Consider the following 19,018-nt stretch of genomic DNA (forward strand, 5'->3'; position numbering starts at 1 on the left):
AACAAAATTCATTTTCTCTTCAGTTTCCTTTGTGCTAGTCCATGGCTACATGTGCTAGTCCTTGGCCTTCACATGCACTTATACACTCAAGTTTCACTATGTTCTGGAGAGACCATGGGTGAAGTTAAGGATGGGAGAGACTAAAAATATCATTGAGCTTTCATTTTCCAATCACAACAGCTGTCGTTCAGATCAACACTTCCCTCACCACCCCTACCACTGTTTAAACAGTTCTTAAATCTCTTAATAAAGAAAAACACAACTGAAGTGCCAGCACAACAGTGGGGAGTTTCCAGGCCAGTTTTTGATGAAAAGCCTATCACCAAGGAGATTAGTGAAGCACTGGACACTAAAGCACTTCTGCCCCAAAGCATTTCTGGTTCCTGGTCACTCGGGGCTTCTGCACAGGGACTGCATGAGGGGAGGAGCAGTAATGGTCAGGGCTCGAAGCCCATCCAAGGTGGGAAGACCCCTTTACACTAAGCTTGGATTTCAAAGAGATGCATTACCAATGGCTGGACGAAGTTAGTGTTCGCTTCCCCAAAACCAGGAGACTTTGGGCCCTGACTGGCCCTCTGGAGGCTTTACACTCAGATACACACAGCTCGAGCTGGCTACATAACCTCAGTTTGTGAAATGGTGTAAGATGGTAGCCAGCTGGTAGTAGACCCAGGTACCTGATGGAGCAAACCCAAAGCATCTCAGGGGCAGGTCCCTGTATGCCAGGCCTTGGTTATCCCTACAAATAACTTTACAAAGGAAGGAAGGCAAGCAAACAAAGATTAGCAGAAACACAAGGAAACATGACCTAATGAAACCCAGCAGAACCAACAGAAAGCAGAGACACACCAGCATTCTGCCCAGACTTGGAAAGTATCAGACAGACTAAAATACCATCAAAATGACCATGCTTAAAGAAACAAATGACAAACTGATAACATCTGCAGGAAACAGGTATGTTATCAAAAACAGATTATATTATAGGAAGCTATAAAATTTGTCACAGCAAATTTGAAAAACAAATAAATACTAAAATAACAAATGTTAAATACTCAGTGAATGGGTTTAACAGCAGATTGGAAAAAACATAAGGAGAAGTAATGAACTGATAAACTAGGTAAACTAGAAAGGATAGTGAAACGAGTGTGTCCATGTAAATAAATTATATACAATATAATATATAATAAACTGGATATAAATTAGAATACACCATCCAGTATAAGACATGGAATAGTAGATAAAGAGAGAGTAAGACACAAAGAGGATATAGTGAGAAATGTAACATGCATTTAATCAAGACTTTATTTTTTTAATTTTTTTTAATGTTTTTATTTATTTCTGAGAGAGAGAGAGAGACAGCGTGAGCAGAGGATGGTCAGAGAGAGAAAGGGAGATACAGAATCTGAAACAGGATCCAGGCTCTGAGCTAGCTCTCAGAGCAGAGCCTGACACGGGGCTTGAACCCACAAACCGTGAGATCATGACCTGAGCCGAAGTTGGGCACTTAACCGACTAAGCCACCCAGGGGCCCCGAATCAAGACTTTAGAAGGAGAAGAGAAGAGAAGATGAGGCAGAAGAAATGTTTGAGGAGAAAATCACTGGAATTTTCCAGAACCGAAGAAACACATTAATCTACAGATCAAAAAAGATCTAGAGAACCCCAAGAAAATAGTTTTTTAAATCTGCTAAGAGAATAAATCCTAAAATTCTCATCACAGAGGAAAAATTTTTTGTAACTCTATGAGGATGTTCAGTAAACTTACTGTGGAAACCATTTCCCGAATTATAGGAATGCCAAGTCATTATGCTGTACACTTAACTTTATAGTGTTTAAGTCAATTGTGTATCAATAAAATAGAAAGAAGAGAGAGGTGGGGAGGGGGACAGTGAAAAAAATCTGCAACTAGAGTCATGATAGTAAGATTGGAAAAGAACAAAGGTAAAGAGAAAAACTTCAAGTAGCCAGAGAAAAAAAGACAAGTTACCTTTAAGAGCATGGCAGTTAGACTGGCCTCTAATAAACAGCTAGCTGTCTTCCCGACAGCACGAACGGAAGGCAGAAGACAGTGTACTGGTATCTTCGGTGTATCTAATGAAACCAATTGTCAAATGAATTCTGCAGCCAGTGAAACCCCAACTAAACCTGAGAGAATTTGTCACCAGCGGATTCTCACTGCAGGAACTCTGTCGATGTGCTTCAGGCAGAAAGACAATGGTACTGGGAAAAGGATCTGAGATGCAAAAAAGTTAGCAAAGCAAAGACAGTAGAGAATGTGGGTGGAATAAAATAAGCATAGACTGTATGAAACGTAATGACAATTTCTAGTGGGGAAACTGCGATTAACTTAAGGTATTAGACAACTACAGCGTATGAGCTGGACTAGGGGAAATGGAGAAGGGAATGAAAAGTTCTGGTGTGCGGTTTCCTTGTGCCCCCTATCTGTCCAGGAGAAGGTGAAGGTTCCCATGACTTCTAGACTTGGGTACATTAATTATGCAGGTGATGATTTCTAAGGTGGATTAGACTGAAAGCGCTGCCATAACAAACTACCACATGCTGACTGGCTGGAAAAAAAAACAAAATTTACTTTCTCACAGTTCCAAAGGCTAGAAGTCCAAAATCAAGATGTTGGTAGGGCCAAGCGCCCTCTGAAGGCTCTTCCCTTTGGAATGTTTCCTTGACAGCCCCAGACGTGTGCCAGTGGCATCTCTGATCTCCACCTCTGCCCTCACATGGTCATCTCCCTCCTGGGAATTTCTGTCTCCCCTTCTTGTACGGACACCAGTCATAATGGATTAGCACCCACTCTAATGACTTTATCTTAACTTGATTACATCTTCAAGATCCTATTTGCAAATTAGGTCACACTCACAGGTACCAGGGGTTAAGACTTCAATATAATTGGGGGGGGGGGGAGGACATAATCCAATCCATAAATAATGTAACAATGAAAACTGTAGAACTAGAGTATGTTACCTCCAAATTAGTAGAAGAAAATGAATTGAATAATTATGAATACTGAAGATTAAAAATAATATTGATACCAAAACCTAAAAAGAACAGCATGAGAGAGGAATATTATAGGAGATATATATATATATATACACATTCCATTATGCATGTATTTATATTCCATTTTATATATATATACATATATATGAATGCTATTCATAAAAACAATGAAATCTTGCCATTTGCAATGACACGAATGGAGCTAAAGAATATAATGCTAAGTGAAATAAGTTAAAGACAAATGCCATATAATTTCACTTATACGGAATTTAAGAAACAAAACAAAGGGAAAAAAAGAGAAAGACAAACCAAGAAACAAAACCTTAACTCTAGAGAGCAAACTGATGGTTACCAGAGGAGAGGTGGGTGGGGATCGGGAGGGGTGAAATACGGGATGGATGATTGAAAGCACACTTCTGATGAGCACTGAGTACTGTATAGAATTGTTGAATCACTACATCATACACCTGAAACTAATATAACCCTGTATGTTAACTATACTGGGATTAAAATTAAAAACTTGATAAAAATGAAAAAATAAAAATAAAATAAAAGGTATTGAGATTTGTTTTGTGGTTCGCTGTAGTATCTGTTCTGGAGAACGTTACACATGCATGTGAAAAAGACACGTGTTCTGTCCCTGTGGCTGTCTCACATCTGGACACTACTGTTAAATCCTTGGCGGTCTGCTAGACGGCTGCTGGCCCCAAACAGTGCCGGAAGCTCAGGCTAGTGGCCTGCTGCTGGCTCTCCCTGTCTGCTTGGCACGAGGCGGCCACTTTAACGGATGGCGCTGTAAATCCAGGGGCAGCAGTAATGCTGCTGGCTTTCCTGGCCTGGCCCACCCAGCGTGAGCGACCACCACAGAACTGGGGCTCCGCAAGGGGTAGGAGCAGCTCAGGCAACAATGTCCCAGATTCATACTGTTCTCGCCCAAAGTTCAGGAGGTTTCATCAGTGTGTGGTATGCTTCTGATCAATTTCCAGAGCCCTGAAATGGTTGTTTTTGAACTTTTGACCAGCTTAGTAGTTTTTTTTCAGGACAAGATTTGTCAACCTTCTCACTCCATCATGCCAGAAGTTGGAAGTCTAAAAACAGAATCTTGAGGGGTGCCTGGGTGGCTCAGTCAGTTAAGTGTCCGACTTCGGCTCAGGTCATGATCTCACGGTTCATGGGTTCGAGCCCCACATCGGGCACTGTGCTGACAGCTCAGAGCCTGGAGCCTGTTTCAGATTCTGTATCTCCCTCTCTCTGACCCTCCCCTGCTCATGCTGTCTCTCTCTCTCTCTCAGAAATTAAAAAAAAAAATCTAAAAACAGAATCTTGAATGAAATAAGTAAGGTGCAGAAAAGTACCTCCAATATACTAATTCTATATATATTTATTTCTAAGTGCAGGCAAAACTAAACTACCTGGTTTAGGGATGAGCATGTAAGTGGTAGTACTATGAAGACAAGTAGGTAAATGATGATCATATAAGTAAGGATAGTAGTTACCTCTAGGTTGTGGGTGGGAATGGATACATGGAGTACAAGGATAGTTTCTAGGAGAAAAATACTATTCTAGTTCTTGACTTGAATGGTGATTAACAAACTTCACCCTATAACCATTCCCTAAAGAATATATATAGTTTTATGCATGTTTCTTTATGTATGCTATATTTTACAATAGAACTTGTATAAAACATACTATTAATTTTTTAATTTATTCAATAAATATTTATTGAGTGACTTTAGTGTAAAAGGCACTCTTCCAGGCAACGAGTATACAGTAATAGAAAGACAGATATGATCTCTATTCTTATGGGGCTCACGGCTTAGTGGGAAGATAGATACCAAAAAGGAAGTCCCCCAAAAAGATAACTTCCAGATTACAATAAAGAGCATGAAAGCCAGGGTGGTTTCACTGAGGATGAGGGCCATGAGCCTGGTTTGTCAGAACAGGTCTCCCTGAAAGATGACATTTGAGCCAGGAACTGAAGAATGAGAAGGAAGGAGCCATATAAAGATTTGAAGCAAGTGCCTCCCACAGAGAGAAGATAGTAAGTTCAGAGAAGGAGTCTGGAGAAGGAGAAAGTGACTTGAGAGGATTTGCAAGCTGACATCCATCATCTGAAGGATTTGCTTTGGAGGAACTCAAGGAAGTAGAGTGAGGGGCAGAGACTGCAAACCAAGAGAGGCTCAATTCTGCTCGAGGGAAGGCAGGACTCAAAGTAGACTGATCCGACTTTGAGGTGAGGCTGCCAGGGACCAGCAGCACTTTTTTTTTTTTTTTTTTTTTTTTTTGCAGCAGCATTTTTAATAGTCATCATTTTAACTGTGTAATGTGTGAAAGCAATTCTGCACCTCTTCTCTTTTGGAATGACTCCTTGAAAAGCATATTAATTGCAGGGATGTTGGCCATAGGATGTCATCTATTTCAGTAAAATGGTTCTTTGCCTTTTACTGTACAGCATACCATGTTGCAGGGTTAGAAACAACAAAGGAAACAAAAGGAGGAAGGGCTGCCCAGACTTTGAATGACTTTGGATGGGCATGCTGGTTATGACCTGAAATCACAATTTTCTTCTGCAGAAAGGAAGATGCAGACTAAATCTTAGAATATTTTTGCATGTCTTTTTCACAATCATGTACCAGGGAACCAAATTCAGACTAAATTGACTGCATAATACATTTGCAGTCTAGAACTGTTTCACTTAACAGTGTTTTGTAAACATAAACTCTAATTTGTATTCTTTTTAATTTTTTTCTTAAATACTTTATTGTCAAGTTGGTTTCCATATAACACCCAGTGCTCTTCCCAACAAGTGCCCTCCTTCATGCCCATCACCCCCTTTCCCCTGTACCCCCTCCCCCATCAGCCCTCAGTTTGTTCTCAGCATTCAAGAGTCTCTCATAGTTTGCCTCCCTCCCTCTCCCCCTCTATTTTTCTCCTTCTTCTCCCGCTTCATCCTCTGTTAACTTCCTCCTAATCCACCTATATGTGCAAACATATGGTATTTGTCCTTCTCTGCTTGTCTTATTTCAGAGGGGAATAACACCGTCTAGTTCCATCCATGTTGTTACAAATGACCAGATTTCATTCTTTCTCATTGCCATGGAGTATTCCATTGTATAAATATACCACATCTTCTTGATCCATTAGTCTGTTGATGGACACTTAGGCTCTTTCCATGTTTTGGCTATTGTTGAGAGTGCTGCTATGAACATTGGGGGACATGTGCCCCTATGCATCAGCACTCCTGTATCCCTTAGGTAAATTCCTAGCAGTGCTATTGCTGGGTCCTAGGGGAGTTCTATTGTTAGTTTCCTGAGGAACCTCCACACTGTTTTCCAGAGGGGCTGTACCAGTTTACATTCCCACCAACAGTGTAGGAGGGTGCCCGTTTCTCCACATCCTCGCCAGCATCTAGAGTTCTCTGATTTGCTCATTTTAGCCACTCTGACTGGCGTGAGGTGGTATCTCAGTGTGGTTTTGATTTGTATTTCCCTGATGAGGAGGGATGCTGAGCATCGTTTCATGTGTCTGTTGGCCATCTGGATGTCCTCTTTGGAGAAGTGTCTGTTCATGTCTTCTGCCCATTTCTTCACTGGATTATTTGTTTTTTGGGTGTGGAGTTTGATGAGTTCCTTATAGATATTGGATACTAGCCCTTTATCTGATATGTCATTTGCAATTATCTTTTCCCATTCCATCAGTTGCCTGTTAGTTTTATTGATTGATTCCTTTGCCGTGCAGAAGCTTTTTATCATGATTGTTGTCTTCTTTATATGTTTTATGTAACATTTAAGGAAAGACCAACCAGACTTTTTTTTTTTTTTTTTACAAAAAAAAAATATATTTAGGGGCTCCTAGGTGGCTCAGTCAGTTAAGCCACCAACTAACTCTTGATTTCAACTCAGGGAATGGTCTCACCATTCACAAGTTCAAGCTCTGAGTCATGCTCTGTTCTGACAGTGCAGAGCCTGGTTGGGATTCTCTCTCTTCCTCTCTCTCTCTGCCTCTTTCCGACTCTCATCCTCTTTCTAAATAGGTAAACAAACAAATAAATAAATAAACACATTTTCAAAAAATAAAAAAGAGTTTAATTAGAAGGTAACACAATCAAAACAATTGTTTCACTGTGGTTTTCTTTTAATAAAAGACTCATGATGAGAAACAGCAGCCAGTCTTAAGGAATGCACTTCTCTAGAAGGCTGGGTTTCTTTAAAAAGAGCATGTGTGAACCACACATGATTAATAAAGATTTCCCCTAAGGCAGGAAAAAAAAAGGCTTTTCCCTCAATTAATAAGTATACACAAATATTTGTCCTGCTTTATTTTCAATAGTCAAAAATGGATAATAACTCAAATGTTCATAAACAGACAAATGGATAAACTAATCGCAGTACATCCAAAGAATATTACTCAGCAACAAAAATAACAACAAAAAGGCTGAGCTAACTCAGATAATATCATTGATGGATCTCAAAGTAATTATGAAACATCAAAGAAACCACAAAAGAAAAAGAATAAACATTTTAGGATTCCAATCACATAAATTGTAGGAAATGAAAAGGTTATCTATTATAAGTGGTAGGCTTATCATTTCTGGGTAGAAAGCAATCTGGTTGAGGGCAAGTTTTGGGAGACAATTTTAAAGTACTTTTATATAGCATTTTGAATAAATATAAGAAATCTCAACTACCCAGACTAAGAGTTGGCAAGGGGATGTTAAAACTCCCAAAAACAATATCCTTGGGGTCACCAGTGGGTAATACTTAAAGACATTGCCAGTTAGCACCCGGTACCTAGCTTCCCAGAGTCAATATGAGTTCTAACCCCTCTTAACTGGTTCTTTGGGGTTTGTTTTGTTTTATTTTGTTTTAATTCTACTAGCCACCCTGTATTAATAAAATAAATATGCTTTTTGGTTTAGCTTACCCAAAGTTGGTTTCTATTACTTGCACCACAGAAGGCTGATATGGTGGGCACCCGGACACCAGATGGGGATGAGGGGATCTTTAAAGCCTCTTTCAACGCTGTGGTTAAGATAAGCACAAATAGAATTAGATCTCTCTCACAGGGATCAACAGTTATAGATGTGCTTGGGAGACAATACTTGACTCAGTATCTCAAACAGACATGTTGGCTCTAGACACTTGAAAACAATGAAATAAAGTATAATTTGAAGCCTTGGGGATATAGTTCTAGGAATTGGCTCAAAGTACACTTACTCATGATACTCAGCAAAGTTTGGAAGGAGACTCTGCCAGGATACCATCATCCATTCCATTGAGAATGATGTCAACACATAATAAAATAATTGAGTGAATGTTGTGAGGAGCAGGAATCTGTAAACATAAAGTGGATAATGGAATCATAAACATTAATCAGCATCAGGAACAAACAGGGCTAAAGGAAATCTGAAGAATTCTTGAACAAGGTTCAAGTAACTCTCTTACCAGAAAATAACCATACTTCATGTATCTGACTGTCATTACTATATTTAGTGTATCTTATATATATTGGGAATTCTTCTAATGTCTGCTCACTGTGGTTTGGATCTCAACTTGGGTCTGGTAACGAACACTGAGGGGGGAAAAGGCAGAATTTTACTCTGAATTGGAGTGAGTAGGTCATAAGAGGGTATAGTTCAACCAAATTTGGCACAGAAAAAAGTTTCTATTGATTCAGAATCAACTTTTTAATGAAAATTAGTTCTGAAAAAGCAATCCCCCTCATGTTTTGCAGATAAGAACAGTATTTCAGACAAGATAAAAAGCATTCTGTTCCATTGAAACTGACCCCGCAGGTTTTGAGCTCCTTATGGCAAATTAAATTCACCTCAGCAAGAAAATTAAATCACACACAAAAAACTTTTGTAATGCAGGAAATAGTTGGTGGATTGATCTTTATGAATTTCTTGATTCCTTTACCTTATAAAGGTTTTTCTTAATGGCACTACCAGCATTAAGAAAACAAAACACATTTGATAGAAATTCTTTGTCTTCCTTTTTAAATTATTTAGTACCATTGGGTAGCTAAGAAATTGTTTCTGCTCCTATAAAACTCCCTATGCTAATTGTGGCCAGCAAATTAGTAATTATAACTGATTATACAAAGCAGGAAAGGGCTACGCTAATGCTAGGGAGTAAAACGTGCAATTAGGTGGCTCAGTTTTAGACGTCTTCACTTTGAATCTCTGTGAAGAATGAAGAAGAAAGCTCTGTACCAAAATTGAAGGGGACCAGTTTTCTGATTGTGTCCTAGGGGATTTGGATAAAGCTCAAGCAATTTGAAGCATACCCTCAGGTTGTACTCAGCAGAATTCCTGACCTCTGCCACATCCTATCTATCATAAGCCTTTATCAGGAGAAGATGCCAAATCACAAGCCATTTGGTGGCATATAATTGCTTCGACATTGACAGCAGAGGGGTATATATCATCTCCTCTCTGTTAAAAAGGGAGTGTTTCAAATGGAAGAAGACTGACTATAAAAGCAAATTTAAATAAACACAAAAAGGAAGCTAAACCAATACTAATTGGAAAGGAATATCAACATAAAATGAAAGGTTAAATACAGATTGAAGAAAACAATTAACAATGTATGATTTCTAATCAGACTCTTTATGGTCCTTTAGAAGTATTGAAGAATCAAGAGTTGAAAGAGAGAAAGAGAGAGAGAGAGAAAAAGAGAGAGGAAAAGAGAGAAAGAGAGAAAAAGAAAGAAAGAAAGAAAGAAAGAAAGAAAGAAAGAAAGAAAGAAAGAAAGAAAGAAAGAAAGGAAGGAAGGAAGGAAGGAAGGAGGGAGGGAGGGAGGAAGGAAAGAACAAAAGAACAAAGGAAAGAAAGAGAAACTTAGAACAGCTTATGGAAGCATAGGACTGGTTTTAGATGGTGTATGAAATACTGTGGTTGGTTCATGGATACAGAATTAAATAATACAGATCTATTGGTCTCAATTCTTTCGCTTACATCAAGAGGGAAATCTCAGGGCTAGTCTGTCTTCAACTTCTCTTTAACACCTCCAAACCTCCCTTTAAAAAGGAAAAACAGAGCAGGTTACAGGCTCTGAGCCTTATGTAGACAATAACATCTACTCAAATTTAACTACATTATGTTGCTTTTTTTATATTTATTTTTGTGGTTACTCTCTATTTATGGCAAGTGAACTGGTTTCCATTTGTAATTGGCCTATAAATTATTTTCTTTATTTACATTTTTAAAAACTGAGTCAACTTATGGACAAACATTACATAAATTAGAGTACTAGGTGAAAAAAACCAGAAAACCAGTAATAGGTCCAACAAAGTTGGGCAAAAAAAATGTTATAAGGGCCCTGAAATGACTTTAGTGAAAAAACCATCAGCTTAAAATCATAGACTGTTAGAGCTAGAGATGAGTAGAAGCTAGCAGCCCAAATCCCCTCATTTTACAAGAGGAGACTAATACCCAGAGACAGGGCAGGGTTTGCCAGGAATTGCCATCACAGTTTGTAATGGCAGAGACAAGCTTTCATCTAAGCCTGTTGCCACCTCCTCCGCTGCTTTGCCATCATTTAATTTATAGCCTTCTCAAAAGCTGTATGTGTTGAAATTGGCAAGATGTGTCCAGTTCACAATGGTGTCAAAGTGAAGAGGCAGGCCACAAAGGAATTTAGATTTGCTAAAACAGATCAAACTTGTGCAACTTACAAGACTACAGTGACATCTAGTGGTACTGTTTGATAATGCAACTCAAGGCAACCCCGGGTTTGAACAGGCTTCTCTTTAAAAAGTAAATATTTTATAGAATATTCCCGTTTTGATTTGTTTTCTCATGAATAGATGTGTTTTTAACAAGAACACAACATAAAAGTTGTGTCCTTCTTGTGCATCATATCAGAGGCACATGTTGATTATTTGTCCTATCATTGGTGATGTTAATCTTGACTAGCTGTATGCCATCAGCCACTTGCCATCCTTTCCTTTCTAATCAATAAGTGATTTGTGGGACAATATTTCCAAGCTTTGTAATTATCTGTTTCTTCAAACTTTCACCCACTAGTTTTTGTATCCATGGATAATCCTTGTCTGAATTCTTCATTATTATAATGGTTGGGAAATGTTAATTCTCTAGTTCTGTCATATCATTTTATTCAAAGAAGAGCTTTCCCTCTTATTTATTTATGTTTGCATTTATTAGTATAGACTCATGAATTATTATACCACTTATAATCTATATAATAGATTATATGTATTGATATCCAATATGGCTGTCATAATTAGAGCAGATATGTAAAATTTCTTTAGGTTCTTAACCAAGTATGTCCTCTCTTACCTTCGGGTCTTTGCTCTTGCTGTTCCCTTTCATTCAAAGATCTCCTCCCAATAGATAATAGTAGGTAAGAATTCATGAGTATATTCATATATGTGTTATATAGTAAATGTTTCATGTAAAGCATTATATGGAGTATAGATTATATATTCATGTACAGGTTATAGACTATAATCTATATATATCAATAGATTATGTACAGATTTATACTATACATTATCTATCCGTCTTGTTATTTATTCTATTCAAAAATATAAATATTATGAAAGTCAAAAAGTATGAGGAATTGTTCCAATTATAAGGAGACTGAAGAGATGTAACAATACAATGTAATACATAATCTTGGACTAGATTCTGCACAGGGTGTGGGAAAAGGAGTTGTAAACAGCTATAGAGGACATTAGTGGGCTAACTGATGAAACTCAAATAATCCAGTGATTTAGATACTATGGATTAAATAACAATACTATACTGGTGTTAAATTTCCTCTTTTGATCATTTTACTGTGATGATGTAAGAAAATGTTCTTGTCTTAGAACACGCACACTAAAATATTTAGGGATAAAGCAGCCTTAGGTCTGCAGCTTATCCTTAAGTTGTTCAAAAAATAATGTGTTTGTGTGTGTGTGTGTGTGTGTGTGTGTGTGTGTGTGTGTGTGTGTTGAGAGAGACAATGATAAGAAAGTGCAGCAAAATGGTAACAATCGGTGATCTGAGTGAAGGATACACAGGAGTTCTTTGGACTATTCCAACAACTTTTCTGTAAGTTTGAAATTACATCAAAATAAAGTTATCATAAAAGGGAAATTAAAGCTTTATGACATTTTTAATGTCTTATTTATTGAAAAACAAATGAAAAAAGAGCAAAGCAAATCAGTAAATTCATACCTAGCAGCTTGAGAATTTCAAAGTCTCAGCTACTAAGTTTCCTTCCACGGCTGCATACAGTTTGAAGTAAAGACCCACTCTTTTCATTAGGGAATTATCATTCTAGTCAAGGAAATATATTATAAATTACTGGTTTAAATTCCCCAGATGTCTGAAGAATTCCTCAAAGGCACACATATTTTTATAAAAGCTCACACATTTAATATCATCACATACAAAGGACTTTTATCTAGGTTGGGTTCTGGAATACCCTTAATTTGGAATAGACGCTTTGAAAAAAAATGCTCTGAAATAGAATTCTCATCTTAAAAGGAACAGGAAGTGGAAAAGATGCAATTGGAGAAAGGGACTCGCTGCATGTGGAGGAAAGTTGCTGCAAATACTGTATAGAGAGAAAAATAAAAATACAAAATAATCTCAGGATTTGGATAGAATCACAGTTGTCAGATTTACTAGATGTGTGGTCTGTGGGATTCATCTATTTAACCACTAGAACCTCAGTGTCTCACCTATAGAATGGAGCTATTACCAGTGGCAATCTATACCGGGCACTCGCTGGAAGCACTGACTGCCCTCTGAGTCCTGGGCCAGGCATGATATGATAGTAGATAAATGGATAATGTCTGACTGCTGCGGCATCCTGATGTCTTACCTCCACCACCACAGCCTTTTAACAGGGTTTCTACCATCCACTTTTGTGACTCCTTCCAATCCATTTTCCATACAACAGCAGCATAACCTTCCTAAAAGAAAGTCTTCAGCTCCATGTCCCAACTTCCTAATGTGACACACTGGCTCCTTTGTGACCTCATGGCCTTGTCCCCAAGAATCTCTCTCTAGGCTCTCTTTCTCCAGTCTCTAAGCTCTACTACCGGCCAATACACCTTTGTGAAATGATTGATAGATGCTATCTATACCTTGAAGGTCCAGTATGGCAGCCACTAGCCATACACGGCTACTGAGCACTTGAAATGTGGCAAATGTGACTGAGAAACTGATTTTTTTTTAAATTTTTGAAATTTTGTTTAAATTTCAATGGCCACATGTGGCTAGTGGGTACCATATTGGGCAAAGCAGTCACATGAAGCTTCCTTAGGCTTCCAACCAACTATGCTTCCCTTGCCTCTGGGTCTTTGCCCTTGCAGTTCTCTCTCATCCAAAGACCTTCTCTTTGTCCTTTATCTCAGCCTAAACATCACTTGTTCAATGCTTTTATAGAATAGGATGCATATAATCTTTGCCACTGACAAAATTTTAACCATCTTTAATTTGTGAAAGCAAGGCTATATTTCAGAGCAATGATAACACTTTAACTGTGCCTTTTGATTTCCACTGACAGATGTGCAAGCTGTTTTTCTTTTTGTCCTTGGCTGCTCATTAATCCAATGAGTGGGAGTCATCACTGAATGGTCATAGGTCATGATTCATGCCATCAATGTGGCCTTTTTTGGCTTTCACATTTTTAAAACAGAGACAAAATTTTAAATGGAAGAGACTTCATTAAAAATCTTCATTCCTGGATGCTCTTAAAAAAACAGAACGTCTGGATGCACATTCACTCGTACTCAGCAATAACCAGCTAGACTTATTCCAAAATGGTCATCACTAGCCACATATGGCTATTTAAATTTAAATTAATAAAAATTCAATTCAATTCAAAATTCAATTCTTCAGTCACACTAGCCACATTTCAAGTGCTCAAGCCACACATGGCTAAAGGCCATGTGCAGTTGGACAGGGCAGGCAGCTACAGAACATTTCAATCATCATAGAATGTTCAATTGAGCTACATTACCTACAGTGTAGTTAGGAGACAGGATGCCAGTTTAAGGCGCAGGAGCTCCTAAGCTACTATTGAATACTTTTTTATGTTTATAAATTTAACTTTGAGAGAGAGAGAGAGAGAGAGGGAGAACAAGCAGAGGGGGGCAGTGAGAAAGGGAGAGAGGATCCCAAGCAGGCTCCACACTGTCAACACAGAGATGGACATGGGGCTTGAACCCACAAACCTAGAGATCATAACCTGAACTGAAATCAAGAGTCAAGACACTTAACTGACTGAGCCACCCAGGTGCCCCTAAGCTTCTATTGGATATCACAGTGGGAATGGACTTAGATTTTCTGATATTTCCAGAGAACTCAAGAATCCAGATTTATTATCTGAAATCTCCCAATTTGTAAATGTTAGCTCAAATATTTTAGAAATACTGCCTAAGGAAAACAAAGTTTGCCAGTCAGATTGATCCTGTAGGTGCCAATTTGCCAGCTCTGAGCCCAAAGTTTGGCAGAGGCATCAGAGATCAGCTTGCATGAGGTCGAGAATACAAAGATTCAATGTCCGGGGGTGGGGTGGGGGAGGCACACATTGCCCTTTAGAAATCACTCCTCTACCATCAGCAACATCAAAACACAGAGGCTCCCATCTTCCAAGTTCACTCTTTGGTGAGTTGTACAATATAGCTCATAATAACAAAAATATAAGTGCCCCTTACATATTCAGCTGTGCCTCATATTTTCTAAGGGAGAGGGAAAGAGTTTCAGAGTAAATTTGGAAAGACTAGTGGGTTTTGGAAACGATTTCTTGAACTAGAAAGAAAACAGGAATTTATAACCCTTATAATGTTATCTCTCAGTGACGTAATATTTCTCTTGGGAAGGAAGTAGTTTTATATTTTAAAATTCTCTAAACCAAGATTTGCCTCTCTAGCCCCAAACACTGTTCCTGCAAACAGTGTAATTGCATGGTCTGTGCCATTGGTGGGCTCTTTATACCCACAAAGAGAGCATTTTCCTAATAACTAGTACAAGGACATTATTTTAAGAATTTTATTTATTTATTTATTTATTTATTTATTTATTTATTTTATTCTTTATTTCTGAGAGAGAGAGACAGTGTGAACAGGGGAGAGTCAGAGAAAGGGAGACACAGAATCTGAAGCAGGCTCCAGACTCTGAGCTGGCTGTCAGCACAGAGCCTGATGCGGGGCTCAAACCCACAAACTTGGAGATCATGACCTGATCTGAAGTCTGATGCTCAACTGACTGAGCCACCCAGGTGCCCCTAGAATTTTATTTATTTTTTAAATGTTGATTTATTTTGAGAGATAGCGTGAACAGAAGAGGGGCAGAGATGGAAAGAGAGAATCCCAAGTAGGCTCTGCACTGTCAGTATAGACCCTGATTCGAGGCTCAAATTCACAACCCATAGATCATGACTTGAGCCAGAATCAAGAGTTGGACACTTCCCAAACTAGCCACCCAGGCACCCCAGTGAAAGGACATTTTATAGCTAACAGTTTCCAAATTCCGTATCTTGATGGACTGTGGCTTGCCATATAGTAAGATTTATTCTGCACCCTGACTTTCATTTACTTGTTTTCCCTTTATAAACAATTTACCAAAAAATTGATTCCAAATGATACTTTTAAATATTATGATATCTCAGAAACTTTCACTGTTCCATCTTTTCACCACAGCTTACATACCATACCTTTACATTTAACAAAGCAACTCCCTTGAATGCAACATGATGCACATGGATGTTTGGATACTGTTTTGAGGTGAGCAGAAATAATAAGAAGAACACCAGACTGGCATTCAGAAATCTAAGCACTATTCCCAGCTCAGCCATTAACTGTGTGTGGCCCTAAGTTGAATAGTTGGCTCTCTCATAAAACAGGGCAGGTGATCTAGATTTCTGAAGACTAATTTACTTCCAAAATTTTATGGTTCTTTAATTCTGTATGTTTGGGGGGTGGGGGAACTGACAATGTAAAACTGAAAATATAGTTTCAGACATTTCTAGATGGTTAATCAACCAAAATGGTCGGTAGACTAGGTCAGGTCTCACACGTGTACGTGCACTGACTTGCTGGCCAGGCTTTGCTGTTTCTTGGCTAAAGCCCTGTAAACTGTTGGAATCCTTATCCATAAGTGTTTCTCAGAGGCAAACGTGTTTGTGTGTATTTCTTCTCTAAGAATCTTCTTCTGTAAAAGCAGTAGTTCCAAAAACAAGGAACCACCCCCTCACCAAAACAGTAGAAATACTTACCCTAGATCAAAGTTGGTTCTCACATTTTAAAGGATCAGAATCATCTGCAAAATTTATACAAAGAACAAATACTCAGGCTCCTTCCCAAACATACCCAGTCAGAATCCATGGAGTTGGGCCCAAGCATCTATATTTTTCATAAGCTGCCACCTCCTTCCAGTGCTCAACAAAAGTGGAGAAACATTGGCTCAGGTTCATATAACAGTGTGGTGATATCACAGAAGGCAAACTTCAAGTGTAGGACCGAGCTGAAAATATATTCAAATGAGACACTTGGTCACTGATTCTTTTTAATGACTGCTATAACTAAAGAAAAATGAAAATATAGATACTACACTTTCACAAATGAACATCAGATTTATCCACATTGTTCCTGGTTCTCTTACAGTTTTCCCTTTGATCAATACAGAGGTATTTGCACTATACAATGTCATTAAATGAGCATCCAAGCTTGCCAGTAAGCACAGCATCCTCCTACTTCCTACAGAAGTTTGATGATAACAATGTAATTTCTGAAAGCAAGGAGTGGTGGAGAGGGGGTCTGGGGTGAATCAGAAAGCCTACTTGATCCATTTCAGCTCCTGCCAACTGTTACCAGGCAGGAATGAGTAACTTCATGCAGCCAGTCCTTCCAAGTTTCCAAGAGAAGCCAGAAATTGGATTTGTATGTATGGGCCTGCAATTCTTAAATGGTTGGCAACGAATTCAAAAAATTTTTTAAGTCATTTAAAAGTGCACCTTTGGAAGATGGTTAAGATGGTGGAGTAGCACGGAGACTCCGAGTTTGTCTCATCTCTGAAACACAGCCAGATCAGCACTAAACCATTTTGAACACCTAGGTAATTGATCTGAGTATTAACACAACAATCTGCATACCTGGAGCCACAGAACTCAGCACGTACATGGTGCGAAGAGGGGAACTGAGGGAGAGAAAAAACGCGGAGGGTAGCGAGCTGTTTTTGCAGAAAGAGGACAGAGAAAGAGAAAGGGGGAGAGTGTGGTGCTTTGGGATCGTGCAAGAAAAGTATTCCCCGGAAAGTAGCTGGAAAGAAAGAGAGAGTAAGAGTGAAAACACTAGCAGGGGACTGAACAAGAAATCTGTTCCCCAAAACTATTGGTGGGAAGAAAGGAAAAGGTTTCAATACCACCAAGATTCTATAAACAGCGGAGCAGAGTCTGAAGTTTTGGAGCTTAGTGCCTGGTGGTACTCTGGTGAGGAAATAGAGTGAATCACCAGGAGTAGGAAGCGGGGTCTGAAGGGTCCATGTTCCACACAGGGAGAAGTGGTTCCCCTGCTTGGATTGCATTTGGTAGAGGCCACAGGCAAAGGTCCCTGAGAGTAGCCATGTTTGCTGGTATTGGGACAAAGTCACCAGAGTGTGGTGACACCTAATGCCGGCTGTGTGTTGTGATTAGCCATATTCTCTGAACCTCTGCTACTATGCGATTGCAAGAACCTTTCCTAGGGCAGGCTGGCACCCAGTCATTGCTCGGCAAGATCTTTCTGCAGAGAATTGGCACAGGTCCAAGCCACAGGGGTCTCAGAAGAATGGGGTTTTGAAACACAGCCCCATCTGAGATAAAACTCTGGAGGGTGGTGTCCCCTGGCAGGTGGACAGCATGGACACAGGCAGGGTAGAGGTGGGGAGTGGATGGAGGCCTGAGACAAAGAAGAGGTGTTTGATCGAGGGTCAGTGAGAGCACAAAGTTCCTGTGCCAGAGACTAGGGCGCTGGATGAAGCCATTTCCACCTCTCCCATGCAGCTGCATGCACATCACATTGATCCACCCCAGGAAGCTAAGCACTGCCACCTGGTGAATAGTGGAGCCATTACACCAATCCCTGCCCACTGGGCCCTCCAAGCACATCCCCTAGAAGACAAGCACAAGTCATTCCACCTGCTTAGTGTTCAGCCTATAGAAGGCTTCATAGTTTCAGTCCTAGGGAAAACAGGATGTAACTTCTTTGAGTTTCATTCTGTTTGCTGGTTCCTTTAACTGTTCATTTTCTTTGCTTCTGTGTTTTGCTTAAATTGTTTTCTTTTTTCTTTTTTTCCCTTTCTCTTCTTCTTCATTCTTGGATAAAAAAGAGAAAATTTTATTTTTTATTTTTATTACTTTATTTTTAATTTTTTAAATGTTTTATTCTATTTCATTTTATTCTATTTTATAATTATTTTCATTTTTAAATTTTCTTACTTTTTTCTTTTCTTTCCCTTTTTACTCTAATCTATCAAGTTTCTTTTAACAAGCAGACCAAAACACACCTAGGATCTAGCTTCTTTTACCTGATTTTTTGTTTTGCTTTTAATTTTTAAATTTTATTAATTTTTTCTTGCTTCAAAATGACAAAATGAAGAAATTCTCTCCAAAAGAAAGAACAGAAAAAAAGACAGCCAGGGGCTTAATCGACACAGATGTAAGCACAAATTTAGAACCATGATAAAAATAATACTAGCTGGGGTTGAAAAAAGCATAGAATCCCTTTCTGTGGAGATAAAAGAAGTAAAATCTAGTGAGGACAAAAGTAAAAATGCTGTAACTGAGATACAATCTCGAATGAATGCCACGGTAGCCAGAATGAAAGAGGCAGAACAGTGACCAGCAATTTAGAAGATAAAATTATGGAGAATAATGAAGCAGGAGAAAAGAGGGAAACAAAAGCAAAATATCACAATACAAGACTCAAAGAGCTCAGTGACTTATTAAAAGGAAATAACATCTAAATCATAGGAATCCTAGAAGATGGAGAGAGGGAAAAAAAAG

General features: G+C 38.8%; 1 protein-coding gene across 1 annotated transcript in view; it reads right to left on the reverse strand.

The window, feature by feature from the left end:
• EBF1 (EBF transcription factor 1) overlaps positions 1 to 18,260 on the reverse strand; it is a 424,741-nt gene extending 406,481 nt beyond the window's left edge. Inside the window, exons 1-5 of the mRNA XM_039245352.1 lie at positions 18,152 to 18,260; positions 16,347 to 16,500; positions 9,973 to 10,034; positions 8,231 to 8,347; positions 7,938 to 8,035 (exon numbers count right to left, since the gene is read on the reverse strand). Coding sequence (XP_039101283.1) covers positions 7,938 to 8,035; positions 8,231 to 8,234 — 102 coding nt within the window. The 5' untranslated portion in view covers positions 8,235 to 8,347; positions 9,973 to 10,034; positions 16,347 to 16,500; positions 18,152 to 18,260. The remainder of the gene's footprint in view (positions 1 to 7,937; positions 8,036 to 8,230; positions 8,348 to 9,972; positions 10,035 to 16,346; positions 16,501 to 18,151) is intronic.
• Positions 18,261 to 19,018: the final 758 nt, after the last annotated feature.

Source organism: Hyaena hyaena, unplaced genomic scaffold, assembly GCF_003009895.1.
Source record: "Hyaena hyaena isolate Hyena2069 unplaced genomic scaffold, ASM300989v1 scaffold_253, whole genome shotgun sequence".
In the NCBI taxonomy this organism is placed as follows: Eukaryota; Metazoa; Chordata; class Mammalia; order Carnivora; family Hyaenidae; genus Hyaena; species Hyaena hyaena.